Below are 25,475 nucleotides of genomic sequence, written 5' to 3'. Positions count from 1 at the left end.
ATTTATTCATCTATGTGGTTTTTCTCATTTGTTTTACAAATTGCTGAAAAGTGAGAGACACTTTCAACTAGCCAATAATCAATATCAAGCTTTTCACTTTACATCTGTTTTTAGACATGAGAGCAGTAGTGTTGTATGAGAAAAAGTGAGATGAGCTATTTATGTAATTTGTCTTCTGGCTGCATAACATCATGGAGTTTTGAGGTAGAACAGTGTTTTAGGATGGATTTTCCCTGTTTCCTTTAAATCAGTTAACTTGACTGCAGGCATTAGAGGTACAACAGGTGTGTTAAATATGCTTGTGTCCATACAATAATATAGAAAAAGTCGCAGCATACATGGTTAAATAGTAGAAAAAATGCCAGTATGTTATCAGGCAATGTGGTGGTGTACATCGTACAATCATTAGGCAAAGATTTGCTTTCCAAACTTCTCCTTGAACTGAAACACCATGGCAACAGGGGCCAAAAAGCCATAGACATGGCTCTGAGGTAAAGTCAAACTATCCTCGACGCTGCTCATGCAATCCAAAAAGCCGCAGGCTAAGCCCTTCCAACAAGAACTTGGCTAAATCTGCAAAAGTTCTTCACTAATCCTGTTAATGAAGAGAACTGTTCACAGTTAAAAAAAAAAAAAGAGATTACACTGTTCAACCATGTAGAACTGGGCACTGACAGAGGATATAAAAGCGTCGTTTTTTTAACAACGCACTTCACAGTGTCGTTTCCTGCTGAGGCAATGTCTTTTTTCACAACCAGGAGTGAGGCTATCTGGTCTCTCCTAAAAGAAAAGACAGACAGGTCATAAGGTTTGGTGGCCAGTATTCATCAACTCGAGGATTTTCTAATATCCTGCATGGCAGGACCAGAGCGTAATAATGCAATTAAGACGGTGAGGTGTGCTGCAATGAGAATCTTTACTGTGGGACATTGGCTCCATTCAAAATTAATTAAATTAACCTAGCTTTCTGCTAATGTTGCACCACGGGCCATTTTCATTTGCAAAAGATTCTCTCTCTTTTTTTTTTGGTCAGTGGTGATCTTTCCAAATTTGAAGACCTTTTTTTTACTGATAAACAGGGCTGGGATCAGAATAGTGGACAGGTGTCAATGCAAGGACTCTGTTGGAAATAAGTCGTTTTAATACTTTCATGCAAAGTTAGTGCAGGTATTCCTGTTCTATATGTTTTGTTGTGTCACGAGCTTTTTCACTGTAGACTATTCAGACTACACCTTCTATATTGGGAAGGGTCCACACCAGCTGTACTTCCTCCTAAAGCAGGATCCCAGTGATAGTAAGTAAGTAATTAATATTGGATATGAAGCTTGCTCTAGAGTTTAAAATTTTCTCTGAATTGGTAATGTAGGCGCTAGCAGCTGGTAACTGTTGAAACAAAAACTGGCAATTAGATTTCTCTTTACTAAATATATACTAATTACAGGCCCATGAATAAAACTTTATCATTATTCAAGATTCAGTGAAAAGTATTTGTATAACACAGTATCCCAAACTGTTGTTTTTTCTAATTGCCACCTTAGATATGTGGTGTTTGGGAAAAGTTAATGATATTATGGCTTATTGCTTAAAGTTGTAAGCTGTGACATCTGTAATTTTATAGCCTTTTTTGCAATAGATTTGGTACTAAAAGGTTATTGCTGTAATGTATTTGTGCTGTTTCTAAAGACCTCTTCTACATCCAGCAGTGCAGACAGTATTATGAGGCTTTTTCCTTGGAATTTCTGTTCATACAGTTTAAACAAAGCAACCATCTCTGGTCATGATTACTAATGCAGCTTATATGTTACTGCTGTTGGAAAAATGCAATACTTCCTGGTGCTTGACACCAGATGTTTAGAACAACATATGTAAAAGCTGTATATAGTGTATTGATAGATAGACTGATACAATCTCACACTGGATCTCTTTTTTTAAAACTGATGCTCTGTTTCCCCTGAGCTGTCAAGGCTCGTGATAGAGGGATGTTTTGCAGGTTGTACATGGGGTAGGTGAGTGTGTGACGGCTGCATGGTGCATGTGGGCTGCGTAGTGTACGAGCCCCCCCCCTCCTCGCTGTGTCCGGGGAGGAAGAGCCAGGACAGAGGCGCCCTGGGGCCAGAAGCCTGGGAGGACACAGGGAGGTCACTTCATCCACTGGTGTCACACTCTAATTCATCTGTCAGGGCCTGCGCAGGAGCAACATGCGTGTACATACACACAGCAGTACACAAAAACACGCTGTTGCGTGGGGACATAGCAACTCTCTCTGACACACAAACACACACACACACATTGTAGGATGGTGAGGTGAGGATGACAGTAACTTACTTTAGCGGCTTTCAACAGGATCTCTCTCTCCTGCTCGTCCTTCCTCTGCTTCTCGATTCTCTCCAGCTGCTCGAAGAAGCGAAGCTGAGAGCGAACGTCTGCAGACTGCTCATAGCACTCATCATCCTGACAAGGAGATAAAGAGAAAATCACTGCGACGGCAACAGTTGGAAAAAAAGCGAGTCCCTTCAACGGCTGCTTCTAAAGCTCTGGGCACACATTTCAGAACTTCAGGGCGGCCCTCAGTCCATCTATACGTACTATCTCAAAACGATGCAAGATGAGTCACGTACTCTCCACCAATCTCTTTATGTAGCCACAATAATTAGAGTCATCTAGTGCTGAACAGCAGATGAGTAATCAGTTCTGATAAGATTGTTGTTCTACAGTCCAGTCTGCAACTAATGATTATTTTCATTATTGATTAATCCTTAAATGTTTTTGTTTGGAATATCATTTATTGTATTATACATCAGAACATTGTGAATTCTGCCCGGCACAATACTCAATTTAAAATGATAGAACAGAGAAAAAAACAGACAATCCCAACATTAAGAACCTGGAACCAGCGATCTTGTTTAGCCATTTCGCTTGAAAAATGACCCCAAAAAAAGAGTTAGCGATTATAAAATTGTTGTCAATCAATTTTCTGTCCCTCACTGATGAATCTACGACTCGTTTCAGCACGATTCAGTGAATGGAACTAACCAGGTCACTTTCTGTTTTGACAACATACAGAAACACTGTCGTGCTAAGAGGAGGCACAACATGAGACAGAGAGGACTGAACGCCAGATAGAGCAAATGGCCAAAAGTTTTACAAGATGTGGCCGATCATTATTAAGTATGCTTGAGAATATGCATATGGGTCAGTCGTCATTATAAGTTGAGAGTGATAATGAATAACTGTGCATTATTATGTGAGAATGTTTGAGAGGGTGACAAGTATTCTTCAAGACTTTGTACTACCACCATTAAAACCCATAATTACAATTAAAAAAATTACAATAAATAAGTCAGGCATGCACTGCTGATAAGCATAAAAAATACCTTCATCATTAACTGCACATTTGGTTAAACCAACTTTAAGACACGGCTCATCTGGAACACCACCCGTTTGATCACAGCAACAGACTTGAACACACTAACTTTTTTTATTTACAGACTACGCCTCTCTTCTTTGCATGTGGCGCATCACCTCCCACTTGGGAAATGGAAAGGCAAGTGTGAAAACAACTTTTGTAGGTCATCAAAAGTTAATAGGATAATTGCTTATTTCACATGTTTGTGTGCGTGTGTCTGCGTGTCTCCTATGCAGCTCTGTTCTCCTCTTGCACTTGATTTCTATATCACTCCTTGTGTGTGTGTGTGTGTGTGTGTGTGTGTTTCCATGAGTGGATGAGAGAAGCTGGGTGGCACCAAGCACAAAGACACATCAGAGGAGTCTCATCGCCAGCACACCCCCCCCTCACACACACACACACACCCTCTTTCTCTCTCTCTCTCTCATCCAGCCTCCCTCCCCTTTGTTGCAGCGCTGAGCCTGCACTCTTGCCGTAGCTCCTGCCGCCGCTGCCGAAGCCCGGTTGCTCTTTAAGGCCGCTTTGTCTTTTGGTCTTTTCTCTTCTTTTTTTTTTTTCTTTTTTTTTTCGCTGATGTCAACAGAGTGGCTTCACAGAGCTTCATGCCTCCCTCACACACACACCTCATTTACAAAACCACAAAAAAGGAAAAGGAACGAAGGAATGGAAGAAGACGTGCAAAACAAGATGGGGACAGCTGTAGCGATGCTCTTCCTCCCTCCTCCTCTCCCTCACACATTTTCAAAGTTTCCCCCAGTTCTCCCAACAATGCCAAGATGTAGGCTTGTAGTCGAGATGGATTTGTGCTTTAATGTACACCAATTAAATGTGGTTATATAGTTGCATTCACGGGCTACGAGGGATAAAGTCCCCAATAACGAGAACAGTACGCAGGTGTACGCAGACGAGCCCTTACAAGTTCTTTTATACCCCAAGTTTTGGCTGACTGACTGAAAAGTCTGAGCTCTCCTGTTTATCAACTTAAGGGCAAAAAAGATTTCCCATATTAACTTTTATGTGTTTACATTAGTAGTACACTTGCATTTTCGTCTGTGAGTTTATGTGTGAGACAGGAATAAAGTGCATTTGTTTGCATGCCACTGTGTGTCTGTGCGGGAACGTTGGCGCATGGAAGCACGTCCATATTCCAGTGTTTGTGTGTTTAAGTACGTGTGTGATTGAATGTCCAGATTAAGTTTCTTTCCCAACTCAAGTGATTTAATATCCCCCCTCCCGACTTTTGATCCAATATTTACTGTATATTTCTCTACATAATGGTCTGCCTATATACTTGCCACCCATTTTTACAATAACAATAACAGAGGTTCATGAAGACAGTTAGACATCACATGGTTTGTTCGGCCCCGCAGATCTCCCCTCTGTTGTTAATCCAAACAGAATGGCGTTTCCAGTGTCGTGAGAACGCTCAGATAAACAGGGCTATACTGGCTGCATGGCTGTCATTAGGATTTTATCAGTTTTGTTACTGGTTAATGATACTTATATTTATTGATGCTCTTAATGACACTTTCTACGATTTGAAAGCGGAAATATAAATCACAAGTATTTAAACTGATGTTGTTTTATATGACCCAATCAAGTTCGAACGAATGCGAACTAACACGTTAACTCACACACTGATGGCGGCCGAGCTGCCGTGTAAGGCGCTGGCCTACCCATCGGGTCTTGCTCAAGGACACTTTGACATGTGGACAGGAGGAGTCGGGGATGAGCCGCAGCCACCCGAAGAAGTACAAGCAGCAGAGAGGGTGAAGTGAGTCAATTATAATAAATCAACGGCATTAATTGAAGGTAATGACATTTCCCTAAATGTTTTCATCATTTTCAACTTTATCCGGCCCTGCGCGTCTGAATTCAACACTAATTTGTCTGTATGTGTGTCAATCAATCAAACTCTGGACAACTCTACTTTGTGGCTATCTGTGTGTGTGTTTAGGTATGTGTGTGTGTGTGTGTGTGTGTGTGTGTGTGTGGGTATGTGTGTGTTTGCATCCTTCCTACCTTACAGGAGTCCAGTCGGTGCTGTGCGATAGTAGAAACTTTTTCTACCACAGTACGAAGTCGGGACTGTGTGGCGTGTGAGATGAATGTCACCGCCTCCATAGGGACCTCTGTGACACCAAACTTCTTAGCTGTGAAGGATACACACACACACACACACACATTTAGGACAAGATGAAACTTTTGCGATCAGTATATCATTGATATTAATTCAACACCTCCTGATCTCTCATTCATCTCGCTGACTGGTGCAATTCAAATGTTGATCCTCCACTTTACCATCTGGGAACTATACAATATAATCTTTTCTCTATCTTTTAATTTACTAAAGGGATAAACAGGTTGAAAGTGATTGTTTTATCATCGTTTCACTAGCTTCCACCATTAGCCCTTTCAAGAAAAACAACAGCTAAGCACTTAGAAGGTAATTGTTTCACTACAGAAACACACACAACCAAACAACTAAAAACACACCAACAGAAGACCACAACTTTCATACACATATACACACCTACTGTACTCATACACACATTCACGCAGAACAACTGTCTGGATTAGTACGTGCAATTAACTCCCAGAAATAGGACTCATCACACAGTTAAAAGTTAATTTGTTTCACAGTCTTAGTGCAAAATCCAGAGTGGCTTTACTAGCTAAGCTCCTTCAAGTGTGTAAACGACATTGACCATCTCTTTCCATAAGAGAAGGATAATTTAGTTTCCTTGGAGCAAAACTCATCTGAAGTCATAACAAAAGAGAGCAGGACAGACTTTGGTAGGGTTACTATCTCTTTCCAACTTCCTTTTAAATTATTCCATTACCATAATTTTCTCTCTGGCAGCCTTTTAAGTAAACCACACCAATTATTTAAATCAGCTGAACAATACATATACTCCTCACCCGCTCAAGCTTTGAAATGGATGGAGGGAGCTCTGTTAGCCTTATAATTACAGTGGCAATACATGTGGCAATGTCACAAGGTCAAAGAAAAACACTAACAGGCTTCTGCTTCCTAAAAAATAAGATCTTTCAGGGACATTAATATTTCAGAGAAAGTTTAAGACTTAACTAAGCCACATTTCTGTGAGCAAAAACAACTGCTCAGCTGCTTCAACATGCACTGATACAGATCACTATTATTCCCTTAGGGAAAAAAGGCCTATAACACAGCTAGAAACAGACTAATGAACTGGACAGCTTTAATATTTTATTTAATTTCTACATGAAAGACAGATGATAGGAATAACCTGCACCAAACACTGTAACATCTCCATTCATGTGGACATTTTACATTTTTTTCCCATGCAAGCGACGTGGCTCTGGGGATGGCAATGTCAGTCAGTGGGTTGGTCGGTCCACCCCTTTGGTTCAGACTGAACTCTCAGCTAACTATTGGATGGAAAGTCATCAAATTTGGTGGAGATATCCATGGTTTCCAGAGAATGTGTCCTTATGAATTTTGTAATCCTCGGACTCTTCCTCTAGCGCCACCATGAGGTTCACAATTGTGGTTTTTGGTGAAATTCCTCGAGAACTAATGGATAAATTGGCATGAAATTTGGTACAGACATTGTCTCCTTCATGATTGTAATCACTTTGGTGACCCCCTGACTTTTCATCTAGCGCCACCATCAGATAAAAATGTGTACATGTCCAAATTACAGCAAAACTAGTTACGTTCATCAGCCTAAACTGTACTTTGTGTTTAGTGCTAATTAGCAAATATTAGCATACTAACACAATAAACTCAGATGGTGAACATGGTAAATAATATACCTGCTAAACATTAGAATGTTCGCATTGTCATTGTGAGCAGGTTAACATGCTGACGTTTAGCTGAGCATTTAGCTCAAAGCACAGCTGTGGAGAAATACAGCCTCACAGAGCTGCTAATGTGGCTGTAGATTCTTTGTACGTTTGAGATCTCTATCTCTATATCTACATCTTTATAATTCCTCTTTCAAGGAATATAAAGACACAGAGATGGCTTAAAACTCACAGGAAGAGCTCACGCAGACAGTGCACTCAGATACCCAATGTAGTATGGAGAACTACACGCCCATTCGCTATCTGCATACACATCCACATCCTTTTTGCATATGCAGGCTCTTCACATCATACAAAATTGGCTAATGTTAGATCACACTATATGTTCTTATGCTGCAGCTGTCTGCTCATCACTTTTAACACAACAGACAACACAAAGAAATCCAATGGAGAGACACAATCTGCACTGAGGCAGGGTAAATTGAGTATCTGTTTAGTATAGCACTGAATCGTATCCATAGCAACAAGGATCCCCCCCGAAAAAGTAGCTGGCAGTGAACATGGAAAAGGTCGTGAATGACCCATCTTTGTAGCTATAAAACCTGCGACTATGTGATTCATTCTTTTCGCCCACAAATGCATAATAACCCAACTTGGGGCAGCTGCTCCCCCTCACCTGAACTGAGAAATTCATCCTTTCATGATCTCTTGACTGATCTTCATCCTGATCACGACAACTGAAATCATTTCTACTGCACATCAGGAGTCAAGGTCCAGTAAAGCAACAAGTATCACTCCATCCTCAAATAGTAGAGATGCTATTAACCAGAGACTTCTTAACCAGCCTGTCTCCTTTCAAGCTCCCCAACATAACCTTCCCTGAGAAGTTTGATGTCTCCTCCAGTCCCCTTCTTTAAAAATAGGGACCAACAACCATCTGCCAGTGCAATATTCCTGACATCCATGCAACATTTAGGATGCGTCAACCTTGACAGCTTAAAAAAATCTTTTTGTTTGTTGAGACTTTTTGTTTTAATTTTTTTTATATTCTATATTACTGTTTTTATTTAGGGGTTTGTGCATACATTGATTTTTCTGAACTTGTCAACTGGAACTGCATTCAAGAAAGATTTAAAAAAACAAAAAGAGGAGACCAAAAAAGATTCATATCGTACTAATACTCAAGTAATCTAACAGTGGACGTAACATAAAAATGCAGCAGCATGGTGGAAGAAAAGACTGAGTTCAAATCTGCTTGCTATCCATAACAATCTGATTATTTAGTGGCACTGTCTGTTCTAATGATTCATTCTCAAAAAAGCTCAAGCGAGACGTAAGTGACTGCATCATTCCTGGGCTGTGATGTGCTATTTACTGAAGCTAACAAGCTTCACACTCCGCTATGACGCCAAGAGAGAAATATTAGAGCTCATGTCTTACAATCGGAAGGCTGACATGTTTGTGTTGACCAATGTTTTCTTCAGTAGCAGGTCATGCTACTTTCATGGTAAAACTGACATGATGTGAGCGCGGCATGAGGCACTGCCTTTGTTTTGAAAGCGAATCATGTTCAAGTTGCAGGAAATTACTCTTGAGAACACATATTATCCAATCATAATAAATAACTAATTGGTACAAAAAGTTTTGGAATTGGTCCAGTAGATCAGTAGTAGTATGTATATGTAAAAATAGGGTCCAAAATCCCGGAATTACCCTTTAAGAACTTGTGTGTTCCTGTTGCATGTTGCATATGTGCTCTATGTACCGATGTCCCGTCGGTCCTCCAAGTGTGTGTGTGTGTGTGTGTGGACCTTTAAGGTATCAGTGGACTATCATTACTTTGAGGAGCTTTTCTAGAGAGATCCAGCTGTGCCTGTGTTCTGGTTCCTGAGATGGGGGGTGGGGTGCTGTTTTGCAGCTTCACAAACATAACTGCCCCCCCCCATCCTCCCCAGCTCAAGGACCAGCCTGAAGAGTTTTGAGGGGGAGGGAGAGAGAGGTTTGAGAGAGGAGGGCAGCACAAGTGTTTGTTTGGAGGGGATAAATAAGATAGGGAGAGGAAACGAGACACGGAGAGCCATACAGAGGAAAATAAAGAAGGGGATAGAAGGAGGCAACCGACATCCTCCCCAGGAATTTAAAAAAGAAAAAAGATGAAAATAAATAAAGGGAGGAAAGGATGGGGAATCAGGACGTCTCTCCTGACTTAAAAATAATAAAGTAGCAAAGAAAAGAAAGGAACCCATCTTTTTGCGGGGGCAACCAGAGGGCAGGAAAGGTCACAGTGAAGTTTTAGCGGGATGTTCAACAGTACATGAGAAGGCAAAGCAGAGTTGAACTTGGTGCTTGTACAGTAAAGAGGAGCAGCCGAGGCTTTCTGATTGAGTGGAGCTGGCAGGCCGGGGGAGCCTCCCTCGGACTGCTGTCAGCTGAGAGCGTGGAGAGGCCAATCACTGACACAACAAAGCTGCATAAGTGCCACTTCCCCAGCAGGGGGCTCCCTAGCCTCCTGCCCTGTATCATGCTGCGTGCCCCCCCTGAGGAAAGATTTATATTTTTAAACAAGCCCTCTGCCCCAAGGTGACGGAATAACAACCATGCCAAGAGTCCACGTAACGAAACATGACCTGCAGGCCTCCGTGCTGCACTAAAGATACTTTAATTGAGATAGAACAAGATGAGGGCGCTAGACTCCCCGTCACGTGGAATTACGTTGTGTGTTTTTTGATCTGATGCACAGGAGCAAGATGCTAGGCACAGTTTTATTCTGAGTAATAACGCTCATTATACGTTTTCACAGGTTTCACTGTGCAGGGAGAGCCTAAAGTATATTTCAAGCAATAAAATTGCCAGTAGCAAAAAGAGGTAATGAAGACACTATCACTCTCATGTGCTGCTGCAAACAAACCTAGACCTCTCCGCCTGTATCGATTAGCACACGCAATACTGTGTGCTATTGGAGTGTCAAGATCCACTAAAAAGAGAGAAAGAATCAAAATCTCACTGCCAAGTCTCATTCCTCTAAACTCTGTTCCTTTAGTCCAGAGGACAATCTGACAGCCAGCCTTCAAAAGACAAACCCATAAAGTATTTATGTGTGTGCCTGGGGTCCAGTGAGTTCAGACAGCCACTGAAGAATTCATTAAAGGAGGTGAAAGAATTGTTAAGTGTATCAAATTTAAACCGAGGCCAAACAAGAAAAGGCTCAGCCTGAACCACTGAAGGAGAGAAAATCATAACTGTCTTTAGTGATGACACCATAAATACAGAAACAACATGTTCCTAACACAAAGGACAACAAATAGTGATTTCATCACTACAGCCTGGATTCTCAGCTTTGGGTTGTTGTTGAGAGTGGAGTGGCAAATTGATATAACATTAGGATTTTTCCTGCTGTCATTATATAACCACTTGGTGTCTGAGCGGCTAGCATTCTCTAACCGAAGCTAAGAACATTTAAGAGTTAAATGTTTATCATTCTCAACACTGCAAGATGGACAAGGCACACTTATCGTACCTGTTTCCAGAATCCGTCGATGGAGCAGTCCTGGGTGGAGAAAGGCCTCGTCTTTACATGAGCGGATCTGCGTTCCTACTAGTTCAGAGTTGGTGGCGAGTATTCTTGCGCTCTCCTCATTCAGGTTCACCCCGGCCATGGAGGCCACGTCATTGATGTCATCATCATCCCTGCAACATGAGAAATGGGAGATTAGCAAAACACTTCTAGTTTAAAATCCATTTAAATTCCAACTAAATGATCTACTCTACAAGAAAAGGCACTGTCTGTGTGTATTAAGTGATTTATTGGAGGTTAGGATTCAATGATATTTGCAAATATTGACTAAGTAAAAAAATCTTTTATGAACCCCCCTGAACAGAAAAACATGCATTGCATTGTGGCACATGTGATCTGATTGTGAAGTTTTAACACATGTTGACACTCCAAAATAGACGTACAGGAGAGGGACAAGGTTTTTTTCTGTTCAGGATCAACTAAAGGTGAAGTTCACTGAGTTAAAGTCAGTGAAGCTTGCACACTGATTAGGGTGCCCGGATAGTGCAGGGGAAAGGCCACTAAGGAGGAAGCACTAGCGACTCCTGCTGGTTGGTTTATCTACACTGTCTCCTTCTGTCTACACCCTCCACTGTTAGCAGAAACAAAGGCTGTAGCGCAGCGGGAAATGGTCTTTACAAAATTTAAGAAAAAAAGCAAAAATTCCAAAAGAGAAAAGGCACAATTCTGCTCGATCCACTGCAGAAAAAGAATTCAGTCTGCGCGTGGAGGAATAGCTTTGTACACAAACCCTTACCCTTACTTAATATCAACACTAACAAAATATGTTCAGAGATCCTGCTTTTATTCATGAATATTTCCTTGGATGACAATATGCATTGGTTTTGTTACAGACTGCTACGCTTTGGTCATAATGGCACCGAATTCCCATTCCAGGGTCTATTTGTGTCGGCGCTCTGTGAGGCAGGGAGATGAAGAGCGTTTGGACTGGAGCGTTTGGAGCTTAGCTTGGTAAGGATGCTCCTGAGGATTGGCACGGGGCTCTGATGAATCTGGCTATATTCTAATGTCAAGAAACTCTATTTGCACACCGCTTTGTCGCACTTTTCTTTGTACTTTCTTGATGTGCTGGTCATTTCTTACAGGCCTAATTTCACATTGTTCCCATGATATTACATATTAGCAGAGACGTAAGGGGATAAACACACAGAATTTGTGTCTGGGTTATTACATTTGACAGTCAATGAGGTCCCCACATCCTTTCAGGGCTGTAACTTTCTTTGTGAGTTGTCACCGAGACAAATTCCCCTACAATTATTGTACTTGGCAAGTAATGACTGTGATTCTGGCCTGAATTAGCTGAGCAGTGACGTGTTGTGCTTACAGGACTTGCCCAGAGCGAGCAGCGGATTTTCTGAGTGGCTTTGACGGAGGGAACAAAGAACCACAGAACACACACAGAGTGGCCTCTCGCCACTCACTGGCTCACCTCCACAGTCATTTACGTTCATGCCAACGATGTTGGTTGCGACAGAGCTCGTGCGTGCATTGCTGTACTTTCGTGTATATGCGGCCGCGTGCGGGCACACACACACCGTCAGCCAACTCCACCCCGCCGAGGCCCTCCTGCTCCTTGGTGCGGCCACAGAGAGCCGATATGAAACTTGACACCACAGCAGGAGGTTGACAAAGACGATTAGAGCATCTCCCTGAACCTCACACACCTCTACCTTCTCTCCTCCAGCACTAATTATGCCTTCACAGAGAGAATCCACACAACAACACAAGCATGGATACAAAGGATTATACCCTGTGCTGCACCTCAGGCTGTGCACCTTTCTTCATCACGTCCTCATGGATAACTTGACCTGTCCTAAAAAAGAAACATGCCCGAGGCCATGTTCACTCAGGTAAAGAAGAAATGCTGCTACTTCCACAGCTAAAAACTATATATGTAGTCAGGTTATATGTACCCATCAGGTAGATGACCTTATCATTTGTGTAACACTGTATTGACAACCAGCTGTGTGAATAGGAGCAAACCCTACAACCACCGCCAAAGGATATAACTGCATTTTTTTTTAACGAAGCCAGTAGTACAGCACATGGTTTTGCCTTACTGAAGTACACCATGGTGCTGTAATAAATATTTTCCTTTTTCACATGTTAAGAAATGGTGACAACAAATGAAACACACTGTGGACAAATACAGTTAGGTTACCATTTAACAATATGATAAACTCCCTGCGTCTGAGAATATATGAAGATGCTTTGCAACATACCTGTATGTCTGTTGAACAAAATTAGATTATCTCTGTAAAATAGGTTATGTGACTTTTATATAAATCATACATACTATTTATATACACTTAAATATTTAAGTTGTAATTTATTCTTTCTGTCAGATGTGACCTGGTCGGACAGATTACTCACCTCAGGGGTTGTAAATTGAAATCTCAAGCATAGCTAGCTTGGTAGCTAAGTAATTTAATCACTTTCTTCAAATAATGAGACAAATACTAATGAGAAAGTTAACTTCACTACATCTTTAGTGTAACAGGTTTAACACACTCCAAGAAAGTCTATTAACTGTATTAACAAGCGTATCTCCTGCTTGAGTAATACTGTACATGTTACAGTATGTGGCATTAGTCTATTTAGCGAATATCATATGCTTATCAATCTGCCTCTATAAAAAAACAAACATAAAAGTGAATTCATAATTTTGTTATGTGGCCTCTAGTGATCTGTATCTATATATTAAACAATAAGCTTAGCTTACATGAAGCTATAGAAGTAAGTGTTGCTTCATTTTCACCAGTCAGAATTTAGAGTGCAAGTATAACTAGTGCTGATGCACAAAAAACTACACAAATCTATTGGGTAACGTACAAAAAATGTCCGCAGTAATATAAGGCATGGATATTACTACACTGGCAACCACTGTATAGGTACATAAAACATCACCCAGTATCCAAGAACACTGCTAATATTATGAGTGTTTCTTTTTCTTGAACGGTCTGATTTCTAGGTATTTCAGATCGCCGGGGCTCATATCAAATGAGAATGCCAAAGACAGGTCTGACATTAAAAGGAGGGAATGAGATATGAAATGCAAAATATTCCCAGCTATATCTCTGCACTAATAAAGCAGAGATGTAATTAGCTTTCACAGAAGCTAAAGAGCAGCCTCTCAGTTATTGGTTTGGGTTGGCTTGGGGATATGGAGCCGGCGGTCACATGAATACATATGCATGTCGTTTACATATCAAGCTTGTGTTTCAGAGAGGGCACGCCATAGGTGGTGAGAGGATTGCAATTTAGTGTGTGTGAGCGTGTGGATGGGGGTGCATCCAGATCTCCCCCCCCCCACCCCCCCCCCCCAACCCCATGTAGATAAAGGTCCCTGTGCCCAGGCAGGGGGCCCTGATTGATCCCTGTGACTAACGCCCAGGCCATGCAGGTTTGTTGCACCCACACTGAGATACACGGACCACTGGAGGTATATTCTCCACAAAGCAGCTCGGGGTTCACTGGGCAGCTGATGGGCTATGTGTTCATGACCCAAATGGATGACAGCACTGGTGGCACAAGAGGGGCCAATAAACCCAGCAACAAGCTAAATGTTGCTACATTCGATGGACCACCCACGCTCAAGCTGTAATTATTCAGAAACATTTTTAAAACAGGCTCGATGTAATGTGGATGGTGTTCTGATGAAGGTGCACTGTATGTCAAAATACCTTGATTCAATGTGGCCATCAACAAAAATATATTAGCGCTTCCTGACTTTCCTGTTTTCCCTTACAGTGTTTCGGCGAGCCACCATTTTCTTTATGGATGTTTTGGAGCATCTTAATAGTGGCACAGCACCCAATCTGAACATAATGGAATCATGTGGCTGCTGTGTTTCCAAGTCTCTGCATCAACATTTTTTGGGAGGTCACTTTTAAGTTCTAATTGAGTCAGATGTATTTATAAAGCCTTTTTTTTAACAAAAAAGGCACATCACATAGCAATTTACAGAGCAACAAAGGATGTAACCACAAGGACAGAATGAACTCACTTTGCTGGTAAATTATGGAAAAGGACTGGTGTACTATTAAATCCACTGGCAACAGTGATTGGTGTTTGTTCCTTATTTTGCATGTGGATCTGTGTGTGTCATTTCCTATGCAAGTATGCAAGTGTTTGTGTGTTTATGTGTGTCCACCATGTAGGACCGGGTTGGATTCGGGGGGCTGAGCTCGGAGGTTGGCAGAGGGCTGAGGGAGTCGGCTGGCACGCCTGTGATTACAACGGATGTCGAGTGTTTACAGAGAGATGGGGAGGGGGGGCACAGAGACAGCTGCTTTCACTCTGTACTGTAAACTACACACACACATATACACAAGCACTTACACAGAAGGCTGTAGCTGCACTGGAAACCCCACAAGCCCTGCAGTGTGTATGTGTGTGTGTTTGTGCTACAGCTGGCCCGCTGGGACCAGTGGCTCGGAGTGACAGCCATACACACATCAGTCCCCGACTACAGCTGCAGAGAAGGCTGCATGGGTGAGAGGCTGGTGGATGCTGACTGACCAGGTCGGCCATGCTCTGTAGTTTTTATTTCAATGATCTTTTTCACACTTTTTATGGAGGTTTGCTCCTCTCCTATCTGAAGCCTTTGTAGATTTAAATTATAATATAGAACAAATCTGACCTGATTTGACTATATTACGCTAATGGCATGTTGTGAGTGTTGAAGGCCAAACTTAGGAGAACAAGTTTGAACAACTTGTTGAGCAAATCCAACTTCTATTTTCTTTTCCCATTGTGATTTAGAGGAAACACTGCGGCCACCTCTGTTCACAGGTCAAGTCATTATGTTCATGTTGCAGGTTTCTGAAGACACAATGGCGTCCGACGGATCGCCTCATAGCACTGGGCTCTGTTCCAACATGTTTATATCCTCGGGTAAGAAAAACGACAGCAAACAATAAACAGTGAATGAGACTGAGAGGTTTCAGGCATCAGTAACCAACTAAGGCTCAGCTGAAACCTCAACAAATAAAGCGTTTAATGCACACTGTTAGTAGTTTATACTATAAAGATTATAGTAAAAGTTCATTTATATAGCAGTTTCCAAGAGAAATGCCTAACACTGATGGAAAAACTCAAAACAAATAGAGATAAAGATGTCAACAGAGGTCCGTCCTCATATTACATTAAAATCAAAATCAGCCTCAGCAACCTCCTTTTTGATGTTCTGCAAGAGTGTAAACTACCTGCATGTAGAGACAAACACATGGACAGAGGCAAGAATGGTGTTTAGGGGCCACGCAGAGTGTAGCTTGTTTAACACATAAGTGGAGACCACACAGACTCACCTGACCTGGATAAAAGGAAAATATGCTACAAACTGTCAGTGACATGCTTATTGCGTGACAGTGGTGCTATGCGTTATTGGGCTTATGTTGAAACCAGTGCGTTTGTGTGTGGAGGGCCACTGCGATCACCGCAGGGGGAAAAAGGTTGTCAGTAACAAGCGAGCCTGACAGCTTAATTACCAACGCAGCTAAAGATTTATTGGTTTATCAATCAGAGCCCCGGGCGCTGCCTTTCCCCTCAGGAGACGGGAGCCATTACCATGAACCCATTGGCCCATGTGACCCAGACTCTTCTTGCCCCGGCCCGGTCACACCAGGGCAATCCTAAACCCCTGCTCCTGTCAATACATGCATACACACATTTGACAGACACACATAAACAACGTTCTTAGATTTTTAGGATATACACACATGTTCATGTGCACCCAAGCAGGGACACAAACACAAACAAACACAGAGAAACAGAGGCATATATGCAAACATATACACACACACTTGCACGTATATGCTGCACACACACAGACAAACACAAATACACAAAGACTCACACAGAACATGGACCACAAAGGGCACCATGTGGGCGATGAACCTTTTATGTTTTGAGACAAAAGCCCAGCTGAAGCAGAGACAAGACCAGGGAGAGAGAGCAAGGCTGCGGGCTAAAGACCGTATGTTTGACTTAACCAAAAGGTATTTTCAGAACCACATCCAGAAATTCCAACCATCTGGACACAATTACCTTATTTCTAAATTAAGATTTGGCTCATTTGCAATCCTGTCGATGAGTTGTGACACTGACACAAGGAGGGCGATCACGAGGGTGATCTATTGGCTGGCAGTGTGTTGCTATGTGGTGGGCACAGAGAGAAAGGACCACCGATCAACCGGCCCGGCAGCCGGAGCAGGCAGGCGGCCAGGTGGCCAGGCAACTGGAATAAACACTCATAGCCTTAGCTGAGAGTGTAGCCTGTAGTCATGAGGAGGCATCTTAGTGAAATGCTGCCCCCATGTGACGGCTGCCAGGAACAACAGGCGCTCTACAGTCGGTCTCCTGGCGAGAAGAGATGTACCTGAAAGAACCTCCTCCGGGGTCGTTGAGCTTGTTTTTCTGATTCCCAGAGATCTGAACAGCCAAGCCCACGGGACTTTTGCCTGCTTGGATGATGGCTCCCTTCCCCATTGTGCCTGTTAAGCAAAGGAGGAAAAAAAAAACAAAGAAGAAAACACTAACCAAAACAGAAAAGGAGTAATGTTATCATTGAAGTGTCCCTTTCTATCTGCGTCAAATATCCTCCTGTCTAACGACTACCTTCAACTGTGTCTGTCATCCTCGCAGGGGTAGATGGAGGGGGGGCGGGGGAGCGGTACTGTCGCTCTCCCCAGGTTGGTGCGGAGAGCGTCGCTCTGTCAATACCACTGCGCTTCACCGGCTCTCCTTACACTCCTAAACCGCATCCTGCTCCGAGACACGTTTTCCAGAGAGGCACAAGGACTGCCAGAGTGAATTTAAACTTGATTTTAACAGGCATGTTCCTAGCCAAGAGGCACAGAAAAGTATTTTTAGAACTATCCCCGCATTCCAATTTATGGGCATAAAACAACCTACAGATCTTTCACTGCAGGCAATCTTGGGGAAGGGGGCAGATCAAATTTGTATGCACCTCCGATCATACACACACACACACTAACACACACGCACACAAGCAAAAACAGGTACAAACACGTACACACATTACACACACCACCTGAAAGCACACAGCTCTCTTAGGGGAGCGTTACGCCCGGTTGGTGTTGGGGCGATATTTGTGGGCTTCTGTGGGAAGAGTGTTTGTGAATCAGAGTGAGTAAGCAGCAGCGCAAATGTTTGAGAAGGCTTTATAACCAGACAGGAAAAAAACATCTGTTCTCTCTGTGGCTCCTGCCTGTTTACACATCTTACAGCCTACTGAGAGAACATTTAGAGTCTCACTAATGGCTATCTTTGTTTAACTTATTTCACCGGCTCTTTATTTCACCAGAAGGTCAGGCCGAGTTAGAAAATCTTGAAACGTCTGGCCGAGCGTGCAGCCTTACTGGGAGACACAGAGGATGGAAAACTCAAACTCACCAGAAATTCACTGAACTTACTTTATACTTGCACAATTTCAAAATATCTTTTTCTGAGAAAGACGTGAACCAAAGAATGCCTAGAATTAAAAACGGCAGATACTGTGCATGTGATTGGGTCCAGGAGATTTAATCAAACGTGGCCGAAGAAGGCCTGCAGATGTCCTACCTTGTGCTCTGACAGACTGCGTGATCACCACGGGCATTCGGACCTGGCCACCGACAGCGCCTGCTGTCTTGATACCCTGAGGAGGCCAAAAACAAATAGAGATTAAGTACTTTAAAGTAGCATTTCAAAGAATTAAACAGTTCGTAAGTGAGAGGGGAGATTAAAAAATACGAAAGTGAATGCCCGCTGCACCACTTCCCCACTTTTGCATCATCCCCAAGAGGAATCGTTCGGGGGGAAATAAACTTTTGCTCCCCTTTCAGACTTAGTTAGTTGCAAGAAGACAAGCTGGCCGAGAGCCACTTGAGTTTTGTGTACTGATTTCTATTCTACTGTAACATATCAAAAAATATCTACGGTAGTAATGTAGGATAGATGCAGAATAGATACAAGGATGATGGATTCTACAATCCATACACGCTGTAGTGGGACTGTGGAGATCAATTTAAATGCACAAGGAGGATGGATTTCTGTCACTGTACATGACCTACATTTGCCTGCATTTCCAGATAAGACAAAGGCAATAGGAAGTCAAGACTGCAGTGAAAAAGTAGTTTAGAAGAAGGAGAAGTAGTAGTGGTAGAAGAAGGGGAGCAGGGAGGGGTTGGGGGAGCTGTGCTGGGCTATTAGAGTCACTTCCTTCCTTGGTAGCAGCCACAGGCCCGGCCTCGGGCTCAGCCATCCATTCCTACCAGTTTGCTTCTTGCTGCATATTTTTTAGCCTTGTTTTCCATTCCCTGACACATGCTATATTACTGTTCAAGCTACTGAAAAAAGACAGAGGCCATTTTTCCCAGAGATCCACTGCAGGGGCCTGCGAGAGTGGGAGGGGAAAAAAATACACTCAGCACAGGCAGAGATAGCTAGCACCTCTGGCCAGCCAGCGAACCAGTTAAAAGGAAAAAAGTCAGGTAGAAAGTTTGGGAATCAGAGGGTAAAAGGGAAGACACTGAAAGTGAACTCACTGCTGGTCTTTCATTTCAAAATAATTTGTCTTTCAAACACACATATATATCTATATATATATATATACATACATACATATATATACATATATATTCAGTATATTTTGAATGCTGGTGGTATCAATAGCGATAGTATTCTACGAAAAGACCACTGCTTCTTCAATGAAACTCTTAACTATTAGCACTAGCTGTAAGGACTGCATGCTCTTTCTGTGTAAAGCAATATATGTTGGTGCTGTAAAGTCATGGCACAGAAATCCAAACCCAGAAAAACTGAATTTAAGGCTGGAGGTGGCGGCAAATCATGTCTGCAATTACCTTGTTTGTTTACAGTTATCTTACTAATATTTCAAATGTTACATGTAACATGTTAGCACACATATACACTGCAGCTTAACTATGGCTAACAGTCAATGGCTGCACACATGTACTGTAGCCTATGAGGTTGCAGCTATTTATATTTTGCTTTGTTGGCTCCCCAGGACTTCTGATATTGTTATATTACTTGAAGAACAGGGTTGAAAATATAACTGTTGCCTCTTAACATACATATGTCCACATGTAATAAGGCTATACATGTGGACATTTATACACATGGTTGCAATGAAGAATAAACTGATAAATAGTGATGTGGCCTAATTTCTTCTCTCCATTCATGTCCAAGTCCATTCACTTTATATACAAATGTATTTGATTTTCTGTTTTGAAAAAGACATAGTCGTACCTGAGATCTCTTGCAATACAAAGCAAGCCGTAATCACATTACACCCAAACCCTGTCTTGCTGTCTCCAGTTACAATGTATTTTCCTTTTTAAAATAATATTTTGAAAATCAGTACGCATAATTGTATACCCTTGTGCAGTAAGTGTAATTATAGAAGAAACATTTCATTATATAACTCCACATCTATAGACTATAAGTGACTATAGCTACACTTTACAATACATTTATTACATTTAAATTTAAGAATTTTCCAAACTACTATAAGAAATGTTATACCCATACAACTGTGGTAAGAGCAGATTTTTTTTAGCCTAATTCAACTAGCTGTCTGGTTTCAGACTGTTGATGTGCCAGGGGCGATCATTTACTAATGTTTTGTGTGATAGCTTATGTTGGTGTTTTATGCGTGTGTGTGTGTGTGTGTGTGTGTGTGTGTGTGTGTGTGTGTGAGAGACAGAGTGAGAGAAAGATGGAGACAGAGAGAGAGAGAGAGAGAGAGAGAGAGAGAGAGAGAGAGAGAGAGAGACCAGAGGCATGTTCTGGACATAGACTGCGGCCGCCACATTGCTTTAAAATTGACCCGGGGCTGACCTAGTTACCTCGCTTCACCCTTCAACGGTTAACGGGAAGAGGGAGGGAGGGAGGGAGTGAGATGAGAGAGCGATGCAGGGTTTGATACAGTGAGAGAAACTGTTGGAAAGAGATGGAGAGGGAGCAGAGGGGGGAAAGAGAGAAAGCAAGTGAGAGAAAAAAACTAGTGAGGAAAATGGTGAGAAAAAGAAGAGAGGGAAGGAGTGAGAGAAAGACTGAGAGGGAAATGCAAAAGAGAAAGAGAGCACCCTCTAGCTCGCCCATCCCTCTGCCTGGACCAGACCAATCTGAGTCTGACCTCACTTGACCCATCCATAGACGGCCTGTGCTCTGTGTGAACACGTCATTTACAATGTAGACCCACACACCCGCATGGTAATGCGACACTGCTGTGAGTCGAGAGAGGCTGTTGGTGTCCAGTGCTGGACCCTGCAGGTTACTTGGCCTAACTTCAGCTGTAACCCTCCCCCCACACCATCACTGGATGACCTGCTCACAACCTTGGGTACTACTGGTCCAGTTACCAGAGGAAAAGCTGACCAAAAAGATCTTAAACTTGGTCGCCACAGTGTTTTCTCTTTCTGACTTAGATTTCTTTTTCAGGAACAATTTGCAGTGTAACATGAATATAGTCAAACAAAAACTATTAAAGATCTATGGAACAATGGATGGAGGAGATTTGGTCAAAGAAGATTACTACACAGAACCATATATACAATTGAATTTAGAGAGAAGGCAGAGGCCCCTGTGCGCTCAGTTAAGAGTTGGTTACCGCTGGCAAATATAAAGATATTCCTAAAGAACAGCGTTTATGTGTTTCTTGTGATCTTGGTGTTGTTGAGGATGAGTTTCATTGTTAGGAATCAGCATCTTGTAAGCCCTTATGGGCCAGGCATCATTTGGCGCAGGACACTTGAATAAATAAATCAATAAAAAAACGTCAGAGTCGCTATACAATACTGCATATGTAGAATATGTAGGACCCATGACATGCCTAAGTAGGTTATTGAGTAGAGTGTGTTTTTTTAACCAGAGGATAGAAAGGCTATAAACCCAGGAGAAAAAAAACAGGAGAAAGTGTCCTTATAGCCCAAATGTGTAGAACTTGGATGTGAATAAAATATAAGATAAAATAATAATAATAATAAAATAAGTTATTCTGATGGCATGAGTTTTTGTTTGTAGAAAAATGAGACAATCCAGACGAAATTGTTGCAGTCTACGTGCCGTATTTAACCCTTTCATCTCAGTGTGTCCAGGTCAAATGTGTAAGAGCAGGAGGACAGTGCTGTGTATTGCTGTCTGCCACTCTTTCTCTCTGATACTACCACCATAAAGTTGAACATTTTCAAATCCAATTATTAAAATGATGATATATAGAATTAGAAAAGCAGAATAATTGAAGTACATTTTTTCAAAATATATAACAAAATCATAATTATGATTGGGGTAGAGCTGCAATGATTGTGTGGCCATTATAATTAAATTATCTTTTTCTGCTATACTTAATAGCAGGTCAAGACATTTTGTTGGCCTAAAACTTTATTTATATATCACCTTGCATAAAGTTCTGTAAACAGTAAAGTTCCTGCGTCAACTACTTCTAATCAGCTGTTCAAGGTGCCCTTGAGCCAAGTGCTCGACCACCATCTGTTCTGATCAGTGGCCAGTAGAACAGTTTAGTCAAACTGAGCATCACTAAGGTGTGAATATGTAAGTTTACAATAATGATCTTGTTTAGATAACTAAGCCCCGTCCTTCTTTCCTGAAACTTCTCCTGTTTTAAACAGAGAGTGATTCCTCAGCGAGTCTGTGAGCTGGGTGTGACTCTAACTCACTGTTGGCTGTGTGACTCCCAGCCATGGCACAGTGACACTTTCCAGCCTGATAATTCAGCCTTGTATAAGGCCCATCGACACACACACACACACACACATACACACACCACCCCCCGCAGGTCTGCATCCATCACATTCTAGCACTTTTCTATTGAATGTAGGAATATTGTGGGTAAATATTTGTCACATCTATTACCTGACCACTATGGCTCTTACCCTCTCCATCCTCACACACATTGCACATTTACACATTCAATAACTGCTCTGTAACATATAACATGATGTACTTCACTGTAATGATAGAGTTGTACATACAGGCACACATTTACTTAATGTAACTATAACGTTAGTGACCCGAGAACAGTTGAAGTTTATTCTACTCGTGCTATCACTATCGGTGTGAGTCACTCTGGACTTCAATTCAATTCACATATAAACTGTAAATGTAAACAATGTGATAACTGTGTCTGCACTGGACTCTATTCCAGCTGGTCCGCTCCGTACATACCATGGCAGCTGCATGTCCGAGCGTCCCAGCAGGCAGAGCACTGGCAGCCGTGGTGGTGCTGACGCTGTTAGGGTGGCGTACGCGGACAGCTGGCCCAGCCACGATGGCAGGAGGGGTGCCGCAGGGTGCTGGTTTGACTCCCTGCTGCGGGGGCTGGATCAGGGACTGTTGATTATTCAGCAAAGACAGCCTCAGGGCCGGGAGGCTTTTCTGTTGACGGGCAGAGAGAGGCCAGAGTTTATATTCAAAGAGAAAAGCAAACATGCGTGAGAAAATACAACACACAGCTGCAAAACATCTGCTGAGACATGAGACAATACCTGTACACACAATGATTCGTGTGGTTTTATATGTTGAAAAAAAACATTCACTTCTACAGTGACACTGGTTGATTTGATTTCTGGATAATGAACCTACGGTATGGATAATATTGTATACGCCATACATGAAACATGTCCATCAGCCATTTCTGATAACCCGCTGTCACAGCCGAGCTGAGGAGCTGACGTTGCTCCGTACAGACTATTTCAGGCAGATTTTTGACGTAGGCGACCTAACATTGCATGACAACATGTGTTTGTGGCCGGGTTGGGTGGTCGGGCGCCTTGATGTGACGCTCATCGCGGATGGCTGGAGAAACCTGCTGGCTACTGGCAGGGACGGCTGCGGGGGCCACTGTCACACACAGTCAGAAGTCAGGCCAGAGGGGTGTGTGTGTGTGTGTGTGTATCATTCTACTGTCAGGCCTAGCCATCACTGGCCCTGCTGCCAGGGAAAGGACTACTTTAGGGGGTCAGTTTAGGAAAATATACGAGAGGGCCATCTTAAGGAGCCAGGTTAGGGGATGATTTAAGGGGCAGGTTAGGGAGCAGTTCAGGAGGCAATTTTATGTTAGGGGTCAATTTAGAAAGCAGCTAAGGGGCCCGGTAAAGAGTACTACTTTATGAGACAGGTGTAGATGGCAAGCTTGGGGTTAATTGTTAGGGAGCCAATTTAGAAGAAGTGGGTGGAAAGGCCATTTAAAGCCACCAGTTTAGGGAACTGGCTTCAGGAGCAGTTTAGGGGTCAGAGTAAGGGATCCAGTTCAGGGAATAATTGCTTCAGTCAGTGTAGGAAGTTTTAAAGCTAGCTTAGAGAGGTTTAGAAGAAGCACACCTTGAGAAAGGGCACCAGGTAAGGCTGCGGAGACGACTTAAGCTCAGTCTGCAGCCGGCTGGTGAACTCCTCCGGTTCAATCTTGGCATCCTGTTAAGATGAAGGGTAAAAGTACAAACATCACTTTACAAGAGAAGCCAGACAGAAAGGTAAGTACACCACGGTGACTTGAACACAACGAGATGAAATCTCATCACCGGAGCTGCTGATCAACCACTCAACAACTCCCATCCTGGCACCTCAGGGTGCTGCTCATTAATGCATAACTGTGTATAAGATGAAAACTCATGATAGAGAGAGGAGGGTTTTGGAAAGAGTTTCATGCTGCCATCTACAGGTTTCGAATATTCAATACAACAACACATTAAAGTGTCACACTTGAAAAGAAACGATCCAGTCAATCAGATGTGTAAGAAATTTGGTCTTACAATAGTCCAGCTATAGAAAAGAAGCACCTGTCAGGAAACTGGCAGTTTCTGTAAATTTAGCTTCAAAAAGCTAGTCTAAAGAAATTGCTGAAACATGAGTGAACATGTTCTGGACTAATGTAATTGATAGTGTCCAAAACATTCTTAACTACACACACACACACACACACACAATACTTCCATGATGTCCATAAGAACAGTGTTTGTTTCTTTGTTGGTTTCTGAAGCTCACCAGCAGGTCCTGAACCAGGGCCTTGACGTTCTTGGAAGTCTCAGGGGACGGAGAATTGTGGGACGCCAGCTTGATAAGTGTGGCCAGGAAATTCTTACACTTCTTGACATTCTCTTGCATTTCCTGCAGAAGATAAGAGAACATTATTTACCTTCTGTGCAAAAAAAACAAAAAAAACAACTGGCAGCTCGAGCTATAAATTACCGACTGACTTAGGATCACAGATCTTATTTCTAATCGACATTTAAAGAAATTATTTTCTTCTGTTATTTGTCTGGGATGAGTGCCAATAAAGGACCAGAGTTTGATGTTAAAAGAAAGGTGTTGGGTCAAATCCCGCAGAGAAGACGTGGCCTTGTATTTGTGCTGCATTTCTATTATTAATATTTAAAGATGGTACAGAATGAAATCACTTGGACTGATAAAGAAGCTGACAAGCATCAGTGACAAATCAGAGCATAGTGCACACTTAGCATGCTGCCCAGTCATCTTTGTAGCCAAATGAGACATGGCACCTGTCCACTCAAACTGCCAGTGGCGACAAACTCTCTGGCCTGCTTATAAGGAGATGTGAGAGTCTTTGTGTGAGATTCTGTATCTCTGTGTGAATTGTGTGTTTGCATCTATGGCTGTATCTAGAAGTCCCTGAATGTGTATACATATATGTGTTCATGGCAGGTC

At 42.4% G+C, this 25,475-nt stretch overlaps 1 protein-coding gene across 1 annotated transcript in view; it reads right to left on the bottom strand.

The window, feature by feature from the left end:
• LOC139283797 (transcription initiation factor TFIID subunit 4-like) overlaps positions 1-25,475 on the bottom strand; it is a 77,092-nt gene that overhangs the window by 38,760 nt on the left and 12,857 nt on the right. The window contains exons 5-12 of the mRNA XM_070903838.1: positions 24,795-24,917; positions 24,135-24,224; positions 22,980-23,189; positions 18,354-18,429; positions 17,149-17,263; positions 10,713-10,882; positions 5,429-5,559; positions 2,326-2,451 (exon numbers count right to left, since the gene is read on the bottom strand). Coding sequence (XP_070759939.1) covers positions 2,326-2,451; positions 5,429-5,559; positions 10,713-10,882; positions 17,149-17,263; positions 18,354-18,429; positions 22,980-23,189; positions 24,135-24,224; positions 24,795-24,917 — 1,041 coding nt within the window. The remainder of the gene's footprint in view (positions 1-2,325; positions 2,452-5,428; positions 5,560-10,712; positions 10,883-17,148; positions 17,264-18,353; positions 18,430-22,979; positions 23,190-24,134; positions 24,225-24,794; positions 24,918-25,475) is intronic.

This window comes from Enoplosus armatus, chromosome 1 (assembly GCF_043641665.1).
Source record: "Enoplosus armatus isolate fEnoArm2 chromosome 1, fEnoArm2.hap1, whole genome shotgun sequence".
Classification (NCBI taxonomy): Eukaryota; Metazoa; Chordata; class Actinopteri; order Centrarchiformes; family Enoplosidae; genus Enoplosus; species Enoplosus armatus.
Note: the sequence above shows the minus strand (reverse complement) of the source record. Positions and strands in the feature narration are given on the sequence as shown.